Here is a 12,102-nt window from a genome sequence, read left to right as displayed (position 1 = left end):
GCTACCTCGCTAATGACTATGATGAACCAAGGAGAGTTCTAAAAACTTCAGTAATGACAACGAAGACAGTAAGGATTGACCTTCATATATTGCAATATTGTGTTCTACTAGTTTCAAGTGCTGTATACATATTAACTCAAAAAATTCTCACAGTACCTACATGGGGGAGTTACTATTATTAACCCCATTTTACAGAAGAGGAAAGTGAGGCACAAAGAGGTTAAGTAACTTCCCCAAAGTCACAAAGATGAATAGGGTCTAACTAGGGGGTTGGAACCCATGCAGTCTGGCTCTGTGGTGCTGCTCTTAACCACTACATGTATCATTTCATTACCTTACCATGTTATGCAAGGAACTGATGCTTAGAGAAGATGTTTCTTGCTTCAACATACCCATCTAGTTAATAATATCAGAACACTGGTTTTCAAAGGGTGGTCTGGGGACCCACAGGGGATCTCTGGGCATGGGGTCTCATGGTCAAAACTATTTGTATAATAATAGTAAGATGCTATTAATCTTTTACAATTGAATTCTCTCATGAACATACAGTGGAGTTTTCCAGAGGTACATAACATATGATGTTATTACTGTGATAGCTAATGGAATATATCTTTGTATATTCTTGTGTTTTAAAAGTTTCTGTTTTAATTTCTAATCTGGTCAATATTGATATAACCCACAGAAACAAAAGGTCTTTGGGGGTAATCAATAATTTTTAAGAATATAAAGGGGTCCTGAGACTAAAAAGAGTATAAAGAGGTCCTGAGTCACTACCAAAGCATAATGAGACATCAATATGTTTTCCGACAGTACATTCATTGATTCACAAACATTTATTCAACACTTGCTGTGGCTACTTTGTTAGGTGCTAGAGGTATTGGGTGTTGACTGAATATTATAACATTTTTTCCAGGTTTTGATGGTAGTTCTCAACTTACAACTATTCAACTTTGGGTGATTCATGCTTACAGCTCTTTGCCATTTACACCCATGTTACAGTACTTTGGCTGTCAGAGTATAAACATGTGTTGCCCAGACAACTCTGAGGAAATGGATACCAGCCTTGAATGCTGAAGAAAGACCAATTTCTTTGTATCAGGGAAATTTATTTTTTTAAAAGTCACCAAATGACCCTAACTTTTCTCAAAAGACTTTTCAAAGACACCTGTCAAAAATCTAACTTCTCCCCTGAAAAAAGTCATTCTGAATTCTACTACTTTGATGAAGTATCCCTTCTTTTTCTAATTTGGGACAGCTAAAATAATGATGATATTAGAAGTATAGCATAAAACTTCTGCACGGTACACTGTGATATTGTACTTTCATAAGTGATGTGATTAGTTATATTATTCAGCTAGTTGGTTTTAATAGACTTTAGATTTATGCTGAAAAGCACATACCATTTATATTTAAATAACTTACGTTTTTTGTATCTATCTCTAAAACATGGACACCAGTCCACTGTTCAAGAATATAACTTCCTCTTATAACCATGGTTCTAGGGGAGATTTAGAATTGATCCACAAAATTTTGCTCAGGATGTCCTTTCCAGAAATATAACCTTTGCTGCAGGAGGAGCCTTTGTCCTTTCACTCTATGCTCAGAATGTTAGTGACTCTACTTTCTGCTCTAAAGAAGGAGGCCAAGTACAATTTGTGGATATTTTGGAGTAAGTTCATTTTCTCCCCACATACTATAAATCAAGTGACTGCTGAGTATTCTGAAATAGAACAATTATTGGATAAATTATGTGACACAGCTTTTATCACTGGTAAAGAAAAAAAAGCACTGTAAAACAGAGAGGTCTAAGAAGTTAAGAAATCAAATGTTTTACTATTACAAATTGTTTAGAACAAGTAATATGAAAAAGGTATTAAAAAGAAAAAGGCAGATTCATTTTAAACAGGTTAAGGGGATGGCATGCTATTTCCTCCCAGCCACACAGACTTTGATCTTACCTTCTGATGTCCTGGAAAAGCACCAAGTCTTACTTCAGTATCAACAAATGCTTCTTCATCCAATGTCACAACTTCACCATTACCTCCATCTTTCCACTTTGGAGATGTCAGGTTATGGACCAGTTTAATTGCTACTGACTTGTGCACAGTGTTTGTATTTGCCCAGTATATTCCAATTTGAAAAGCTTCCTGGAAAAATAATGCCTCGATTATTTTCTTAACTTTGATATTTTTTACTTCAATCCTCAGGCTGTTTTAAAAATATTATATAATAGGTCTACTAAGGCAACCAAATATCCCTCCATGGTTTGTGTGTGTGTGTGTGTGTGTGTGTGTGTGTTTGTAATGGCAACGTACATTTTATTTTGGCTCCCAATGTATTTTTATTTTTGTACTCACAATGGAATTCATATTTACGGGAGGGAGGGGAAAACCAAACCCAAACAGTGACTACCCTGTAAATACCAAAGGCTTTAAAAACTGAAGGTTTCATCTCATTTGACAAGAGAATAATATCTAACATTAGGTCCACATAGGTCAACATTCCAATTCCATAAGGTAACATCATCTGATTTTACAAAAAAAGAAAAAATGCAATTGAATAAAGATGTTTATGACCTGGAGCTCAAAAAAGGATTCTGAAATTGTTCTCTATCAGAAAGACATTGTATTTAGGAGTTCCTTTTACTCTATTTTTTTTTTTTTTTTTATAGATTTGTGTGTCTTCTTGAAACAGACTAGCCTTATGAAGAAGGTTTTGTGACAGCATATAAAATCTTCCTGTGATATTTTGGTTCGCAATTAGGTTTCTCTCTGTGTCAGTAATCATTCCATATTGTTATAATCAACAACTGGGTAGACATCCATAATTATGAACATCCAAGTCCACTTATAAAGGAAAAGGGGCCCTGACAAAAACAGTTGCTCTGAAATCCTCAGTATCTTGCAGACTGCAGAGAATTTCCTGAAGAACAGCAAAGAATACCTAGGGTATGGATAAGCACACATGATGGCTATATTTCCTTAATATATACTGATAGACCAGCCCGAATACTTGTCAAATATCCTATGCCAATGGAATGAGAATGTAACTAATCCAAGTTATCGAATTTAATGGTAACTCAAGCACCAATAGTGTTGATGGTTTTCAAAAAAAAAAAAAAGACATCAGAAAAGTCCTTGAATATTCAAAGACCATTCCATACCTCTTACATATGCATCTAAGAAGAATTTTTCACAACTGATTCATTCTGTGAAGATCATAAACACAACTTTACAATAAAATCTACTTGTTGAGAGATAAGAATTCATATTAATTAAAAAAGTTTAGTACCTGAAAATTAGGAGGAATAATAATTTTGCCAGCAGGAACCTGTAGAACAATGTTCTCTCCTTCAAATAGCCAGAGGTCCCATTTGGACTCATTGATAAGCAGGGCCCAGGGCAGAAGTTCTATCAACAAAGTTCTAACATATGGCTTCCAGATTGACAGCTTCACTCGCATTGGGCTATCCCACTGACTTAGCTGTTCATTCCTGTTCCAAACACCACATCCAAGAGACTCAATGAAATATGATAACTTTAATATTTGTGAAATATGTTTAAAGATTCCAAACACACCATGTTCCTGCATGATACCTCCTCATACCAGAATCTTTCAATTCTAAATTTGCATGCAGGAGAAAGCAACTTTTCATGCAATTATGATCTAGATCATGAATAAAGAAATCTACAAAATACACCTACTAGATGATAAAAGGTAAGAATCTGACACATACATGCACACACCACTTACGGTATTTAATATTTTTGTGAATGATCATTTGTTAATATTGAGAAATTTTTGTAGAAAAAGATCACTGAAGAATGTTACCTGTCAGAATCCTTCTTATTATAGGGCCATATGGGTTGAAGCAACTTTTCTGGCCCATAGAATTCGTCAAGGATCTGATTAACTGTGCCTCTAGGGTGTACCTTAGTGGCTATTTGCTTAATGAGGGATGTTGAGATGGGAACTGCACAATCTGAAGGATCATATTCTTCTCTAGGAAATCGAAAGAAAAACCAAGAATAAATATCAGATTTCTAAAGTGGTCTACAATTTATTGAAAAATATCTAACTACACATGTATTACAGACCAACACCTTTTTGGTAGATAGAGTCCATTTATGGGACAGTGTGTGGATGATCTGGGCCCTGGCTTTTCCTCTTTCTTCCCCCACCCCTCAATTCCTGGGTGTTGATCTCTATTCACATCTTCTTTCACTACAGAAGTCATGTGTCAATGAAATAGAAATTAAAATTTCTGATGATTCCTCTTGATTATATCTATGCTTAATGAGAAAGGCTGATTTTTATCTAAAACTACAGATGAGAATAAGAGGTCACTAGGCAGGGCAATTTTAAAATAACATTCTCATAAGATAAGAAATCATACAAAAAACTCCCTCCACCCCATCTTCCCACCCACCTCCTACCCTCCCCAGTGCAAGGTTACTTTTCTACTTAATTTCTCTTAGGAAAATGTAGGGAAGGATTTTTCTAGTACCTTGCTTGGAATGTCAGGTGATGTACAAGGTCAGGTTCTATGTTTTGCAGTGGTTTTTCCTGCCCTTTTCCTGGAATAATTTGTGTTTCACTCAATCCCAGACTCCTTTTCTCCAAATGTATGATAATGGGGTCTGGAAGATGACTCTTCATGATAAAAAGAGGGCTGAACACAATCTATAAAAATAAAAGGACAGAACAACTTTCATATTTGCTTTGTTGCAGTATTCCAGCTGTTTGATGCTGAAACAAACTTGCAATAAATCTCTTCCCTAGGTCACTCTGACCTTAATTTATTTCAGAACAGGAAAGGTCAGAGTCATATACCATATTTTAGGATTGGGAAAGCACTCACCATTCGTTGTTGCACTTGAGAGTTGGGTTCTAAAGTCAAAACTGTGCACCAGACATAAATAATGGAACTGTTTGAAGATGGCACCTGCACATGAAATAGAAACGGGTCCTATTGAGTACTAAGCAGTTTACTAATTAATCAAAATAAGGCACAGATATATCCGTTTGGAAGATTAAAAAGAGTTTAAAGTTATAGAGAAAAAGCCATTATTTAAAAAAAACTAAGCAAAAACAGACTTCATTATGGCATAAAGCAAATGTGCAGTGAGTCGACGGGGCCAACTCTTTCCATAAAGACAAAGAGATTGCATAAGGAGAGATATAAGACTGACTGGCAAAATGAAAGAGAATTTATCCTTTATGGGAATGAAAGTGATGATGGTAAAGACTGAGGAAGAGATAAAGTAACAGACCATCACAAAAATCCTTAAGTGAGGAGGATACCACCCCCAGTCCCACCCTACCCCTAACCCTGGGGCAGCAGGATCTTTTTCAAGATATCACTTGCATCTGGGAGGGACAGAGTCTTGGCTGTAAGAACTACTGGAACTGATACAAATGTATTGTCATGGGATGGGGAGTAAACAGTTTGAGAAGTACTATTCAAAGCCTTTCTCCCCCCTTTTTTATATATCACTTTTTAATAAATTAAGTGCTATACAAGTAAAGAACATTTTGAGAAAATTTCAATGTTAAAGCTGCTCTACTCTAGATTGAAGTTCTTTTCAAACCTGAATGACAATGCTGTATTCAGGGGCTTTGGATTCCAGGCGCACATCTCTTGACCAGTCTTCATCTCCTTTGGCCTTCACACACAGCTCTGTCAGTTCATTGTTTTCTAGTATATATGAAGGCAGTTTCTGTTTGGCTGTGAGGCAGTCAAAATGTTCCCGAACTACAGCTTGTCCATCTTGACCAATGTAATGCTGAACGACTTTTAGTTCTATGCTTTGAGACAAGTAACTACAGATGATCTGTCTTCCACAGATGATAATCTAAAAGACAGTAAGTACATAAGTCTTCATCAATTCAGACTTCATTAACTGGAAATATGTTCTCGATCAAACAAAATAAACTATGTTGATGTTAATGGAAAGAAAATGAAGTAATTAGCTTAAACAGTACAAGAAGGAAAAAAAACTTGAAGTCAAGAAGAAATTTTGCTTTGGCCATGTTGAGTTTGCTATTTAAAGGACAGACTCCTCCATGGAGTCCAGTACTCAATTGAAATGCTGGTCAGGTGCTGGCCAGAGACAATGTGGCGGTGGAGATAATGATTTGTGAAAGGAAAACCTTGCAAACATGCATGAACAGAAGATAGTTTACCTGAAAGAGAGGGTAGAAGCTCAAACCCAGAAACTGACCAATACTCCAGGGGCAGACTCAGGGTGAGGAGCTAGAAAATGGGGCCAGAGAAGAAGGGGTGAAGGAGAATAGAGGTGAATCGGGGACAGTAGTTTTGCTGAAGCCATAAGAGAAGTGCCTGCCCAGGAGGTGGCAGTGAATCTTGTCAAGTGATGTACAAATGGAAAAGACTGGGAATTGAAAATCATTTAGCTCTGGTAACTGAGAGGGCAACTGTGATCAATCCATTCCTTGAAGTTGATTTTCAAGGGTTTATTGCACTCTTATCTAGTAAGAAATCTCTGTATAAACAGATAATACAAATAATCTTTAATGCCAATATCTAATTTTTAAAATTTTTTTTCAGTTTATTTATTTCGTTTTTTTAGACAGGATCTTGCTCTTTCACCCAGGCTGGAGTGCAGTGGCATGATCACAGCTCACTGCAATCTCAACCTACCAGGCTCAAACAATCCTCCCAACTCAGCCTCCAGAGTAGCTGGGTCTACAGGGAATGCACCACCCCATCTGGCTAACATTTCTGTTTTTTTGTAGGATGTGGTTTCACAGTGTTGCCTAGGCTGGTCTCAAACTCCTGAGCTCAAGTAATCTTCACACCCCAGCCTTCCAAAAGGCTGGGATTACAAGCATGAGCTACTGTGCCCAGCCTAAACTGTGTAAGTTTTATCTTTATAAACACAGAATTATCCACTAAACCTATGGGTTATTCAACTTTACACCCAGGTAAGAGTATAGTTCATAGTAGGTATTAAGAAATGGGGGCCTTGGCCAGGTGTGGTGGCTCACACCTGTAATCCCAGCACTTTGGGAGGTCAAGGCAGGTGGACCACCTGAGGTCGAGAGTTCGAGACCAGCCTGACCAACATGGAGAAACCCTGTCTCTACTAAAAATACAAAATTAGCTGGGTGTGGTGGCACATGCCTGTAATCCCAGCTACTCGGGAGGCTGAGGCAGAAGAATTGCTTGAACCTGGGAGGCAGAGGTTGTGGTGAGCCGAGATCACGCATTGCACTCCAGCCTGGGCAACAAGAGTGAAACTCCGTCTCAAAAACAAACAACAAACAAACAAACAAACAAACGGGGGCCTGGTATGATGCCTTATGCCTGTTATCCCAGTCGTTTGTGAAGCCAAGGTTAGGAGTTCGAGACCAGCCTGGGAAACATGGCAAGATCCCATCTAAACAAAAAATTTTAAAATCAGCAAGGTATGGTGGTGTATGCCTGTAGTCACAGCTACTTGGAAGGCTGAGGCAGGAATACCACTTGAGCCCAGGAGTTCAAGGCTGCAGTGAATTATAACTGCACCACTGTACTCCATCCTGGGTGACAGAGCAAGACCCTGTCTCTACAAAAAACAACAAATGTTTTCTTAAATTGGTTGAAATTGAAAAGATAATGCAAAATTTAATATGGTGGTGAATTTTTTTTCAGAAAGCAAATCCTTCTGTAATATGAATATTCACCATGACTGGAGAAAATAGGACTTTCATATACTGAATTTCCTATTTGTAATATTTTTCCAGATTATAATAACACACACACACACACACACACACACACACACACACAGAGTATATGTATAAGTCTAAGCATATGATGTTTAATTTTAGTATGTCAACTTGACTGGGTCATGGTATGAGCAGACATTTAGTCAAATATTCTAGGTGTGTGTGTGAGGGTGTTTCTGAGTGAGATGAACATTTGAATTGGTAGACTGAGTAAAGCAGATCATCTTCCCCAACATGGGTGGGCATCATCTAACCAAATGAAGACCTAATCGAAGGAAAAGGCTAAGAGGAAATTCATTTTGCCTGACTGCTTGAGCTAAGGCACTGGTCTTTTCTGGCCTTTAGACTTGGAATGAAGTGTCAGCTCTTCTTGGGTCTTGTACTTGCCAGACTTTGGACTGGAACTTACACTGTTGGCTCACCTGGTTCTCTGGCCTTTGCACTCAGATGGGAGCTACACATTGGCTCTCCTGGGTCTGCAGCTTGCTGACTGCAGATCTTGGGACTTCTCTAAGATTATGTCACATGTTTCATAATCACGAGTCAATTTATAATAAATCATTCTTTTTCCACACACCCATGCACGTACATGTGTGCGTGCATAGGTGTGCACACATACACCCCCTCATTAGTGCTGTTTTTCTGGAGAACACATTCTCAGAGCAGCCTTACAAACTAGGTGCTACTATGACTCCCCATCTTAACAGACAGAAAATTTAACAGAGATATTTAATAACTTGCTTGGTGTTACCCAGTAAGTCTGGCCCAGAGTTTGTTGATCGTCACCCTGATAGTCTGTCTGTGATAAAATTAATATCTACTCATTAAGTTAGAAACCATAAAAAAGAAAATAAGGGCTGCTCTTTATAACAGTTATGTTATAAAGACACCATTTCTTCCCTTCCCAATAGCTGTTCTATCCTTTCCTCTTATTATGAAAAACCCTCACTTGATTTGATTTGGTTAGTTAGCAAAAGGCAGCAAAGTACTCAGGGAAGGTAGACACCTCCCTTGGTCCCCAGTGGCTGTATCATGATTGGTACAAGCCAATCCTGTTAATTCCATTCTCCTTTTGCCATTGATTAGGGTAAATATGGAACTCTGGATTGGCCAATAATATGAGAAGGGAAGACTGGTAAAAGGCTCTAGGAAAGATATTACTCCTTGATAATAAGGGAGACAGGTTGAGAAGGGAAGCCCTTCTTTTCTGTCACAGAAGCTGTTATCAGAGGATGTATACAGCTTTTACTGCCATCTGAGACCAGGCAGGCAAATCTAAGAGGATGACAGAGAAGCAAATACAACACTGGGTTGCTTAGTTAGCCAATACTGAACCAGCCTTCTTCCTCCTTGTTATGTGAAACAGTAAACATAAAATAGAATAGTATCTGCCTCATTAACTTGCTATGAAGATTAACAAGCATATTTTGTAACTTCAAACTGAAAGCATCCTAATTGATACATTTTCCTACGTCATTAAGACTTCTCTGTAACCATCAATTTTAATGAACTATTATTTACAAAAATAAATATGAATAACTATTTATAAATGAACTATTATAACTATTTCTAGGTGGGGGTCTCGCTCTGTCACCCAGGGTGGAATGCAGTGGCAAGATTTCAGCTCACTGCAGCCTTGAACTCCTGGACTCAAGGGATCTTCTTGCCTCAGCCTCCTAAGTAGGTTGGACTACAGGCACATGCCACCATGCCTGGCTAATTTATTTTAGTTTTTGCAGAGATAGGGACTTGCTAGGTTGACCAGGCTGGTCTTGAACCCCTGGGCTCAAGTGATTCTCCTGCCTCAGCCTCCCAAAGTGCTGGGATCACAGGCATGAGCCACTACACTGGGATGAACTGTTATTTAATCAAAAGAAACCTGCTAGATTGAGGAACCAAAAATTAAATGTCATTGTTTTAATTTGCGTTATTTGAATGGTGAGGTTTAGCTTTTTCTCAAACATTTATTTCTCAACTATCTGCTTATTTGAATTTTCTTTAGAAGGAGCACATCTGTAAAACCAAGCTGTGCTTAACTGTTATATTTCCCTTAGATACTCTAGTCATTATAATCTTTTAAAACTATGCTTTCACAATAACAAACCATAAAAGTCAACTGAACTATGATCCTAAATTAGGAAGCAAACTTTTCTTTAGCATATGCTAGGGGTTACTAGACACTCATGGTAAGTCTTATGATGCCATAGCATTGCCTAACTTGAAAAACATTTGAAAACTCTGAAGCAGTATTTAACTCTGTTATTCTTGATGTGTCCAAGCCTGGCAATATATGCACAGGGCTCTTGCTTCAGAACCTTTGGACTCCTGGAGATTTAGAAGAGAATTTTGCTGTCTCTCACAGAAACCACAGAATCTCCACAACCATCTGGGACTCACTTGGTTTATCCAAGACAAAGATCCTCTGGGTGGGTTTTTATAGTCTCATTTTCAACTAAAAAGCCTGTTAAATGGCTTTCAAATTTGATAAAAAGAAAATTCTTAAAAGTGGCCAGGGAGGGAAGGCTACTTTAGATGAAGGAAAATCCAAAAATGGTCACTCAGTGGAGTAGTGTGCTTTCACGGCTGTTCCAGGGTTAGGTTCAGGAGAGCTATATCTGCTTTTCTTCAAAGTGGCAAACTTACAATGCCTTTATTTTGAAAATTATGGTTAGAATTTCAAGATTAATTTATCAGTTGAAGACAGCTACTTAATTTTTTTAAATGCAGTTTCTCTTTAATACACATTTCCAGGTTTCACACTAATTTCCCTCCTTCCTCAAAGCCACAAAGATGTGTATTGAAGATTTCCACATATGATTTTACTTAGCAGGTTTCAGAACTCTTATTAGATCAGTGCCAAGAAGAATAGTGATATTAAAGAATAACTCCAGAGCCCCAGATGCACTGGAAAATGATATCTTAACCATGATTAAAAGTATGTGTATAAAGACACCATTATACATACATACATATGTACATTTGAGATTTTATAGTAGTAAAGGTTTCTTCAACAAAAGGATGGGAAATATGGAAGCAAATATGTGTACATGAGTGGTTGTAGAACATACAAAGTTCCCACAAAATTTTCTGTGGTCAATTTTCATTCAATTGGGGAAAATGAGAGGGGTATAAGAAAATGCAGAGCACAGATAACCCAGCATCAATGTTAAAAAAGAGCTTTAGCCAATTCTCCATTATCCAGGGGGCGTTAAGGTCCATCAGGGATCTGCACACACTCACTTCCCCAAATGGGCCCTGGTAATTAGGCAGCTGCAGTTTATTGCAAATTTTCAGGCCCAGGTGGGGGTAGAAGGAAAGAAGCCAAGATGTGAGGGAGGCAAGAATCCACAAAGCTCTTCTGAAGCTTGGTTCCCTTCTTCCTTCCTAACCTTGCCAATTGAGGAAATCCTATGTCTCTGATGTACTTTAACTAGAGCAAATCTGAACGCTAAACTACCCTGACAGCAAAAATTAAATCCAATTGAAAAAGACATTTAACATTTTTGCTTGTGGGTGTGTGTATCTGAGTAAGGGGGCAGGGGAGAGGTAAAACTGTCAGACATTTTTAGAAATGTATTTTTCAAATAACCAACTTTTATGACATTTGGTAGGTATACTGTTGCAACGTGTAATATTTTGTGCAGGAACACTGTATATATTAATTTATCCCTGAAATTTAACATTGTTTCTTGAAAATATATAGTATCTATACAAGAATGAGTCACTACTGTTGTAACACAAAGATGTCCAACTAGTATTACTCATGCCCGATAACATTTCATTAGAATAATTTTAAGTATGGTACACTGGGCTATGGCAGGAGGGCAGGCATGTTGTAAGCATTTTACATACACAAACTCAGTTAATCCTCACACTAACTTCCTGAGGAAGGCACTATTACTATCCCCATTTTACAGATGAGGAAATTGATTCACAAAGAGTTTAAATGACTTGCTGAAGATCACACAGCTAGCAAGCGGATACAGCCAAGTTGCCTATGATCTTGACTACAAGGACATACCATTAAAACCATTTCTCTATGGAGGGACCCTGCCATTTCAGTAATTGATAAACGTTCTAGCAGCCACACTAAAAAGAGCTGAACCACCTGGGAAAGTTTAGACTGGAGCTACGGTAGTCAAATTGTGGTCCCTGGACCAGCAGCATCAGCAGCACCTGGGAACTTGTTAGAAATGCAAATTACAGGCCACACCCAATCTGAAACTCTGGGGTTGGGAGCCAGCAATCTGTGTTTTAACAAGCCCTCCAGGGGATTCGGAGACACTCTCAAATTTGAGAAGGCCTAGAGAGAAGAAATCCCTTATGTTTTTGAAGGGCTATAATGTAGAGGAGAGGTGACTTGTGGAG

At 38.1% G+C, this 12,102-nt stretch overlaps 1 protein-coding gene across 34 annotated transcripts in view; it reads right to left on the bottom strand.

The window, feature by feature from the left end:
- The window catches only part of VPS13B (vacuolar protein sorting 13 homolog B), an 857,597-nt gene that overhangs the window by 53,867 nt on the left and 791,628 nt on the right, over positions 1–12,102 (bottom strand). For all 34 annotated transcript variants that reach the window (XR_012416558.1, XM_073999176.1, XM_073999180.1 and 31 more), the window contains 6 exons: positions 5,592–5,855; positions 4,862–4,945; positions 4,508–4,683; positions 3,832–4,002; positions 3,292–3,493; positions 1,959–2,147 (listed from right to left, as the gene is read on the bottom strand). Coding sequence is in view for 33 of the 34 variants with exons in the window: in XM_073999176.1 (XP_073855277.1) it covers positions 1,959–2,147; positions 3,292–3,493; positions 3,832–4,002; positions 4,508–4,683; positions 4,862–4,945; positions 5,592–5,855 (1,086 nt within the window). In the remaining variant the exon portion in view is untranslated. The remainder of the gene's footprint in view (positions 1–1,958; positions 2,148–3,291; positions 3,494–3,831; positions 4,003–4,507; positions 4,684–4,861; positions 4,946–5,591; positions 5,856–12,102) is intronic.

This window comes from Macaca fascicularis, chromosome 8, assembly GCF_037993035.2.
Source record: "Macaca fascicularis isolate 582-1 chromosome 8, T2T-MFA8v1.1".
Lineage (NCBI taxonomy): Eukaryota > Metazoa > Chordata > Mammalia > Primates > Cercopithecidae > Macaca > Macaca fascicularis.
This window is presented reverse-complemented; position numbering and strand designations above follow the sequence as displayed.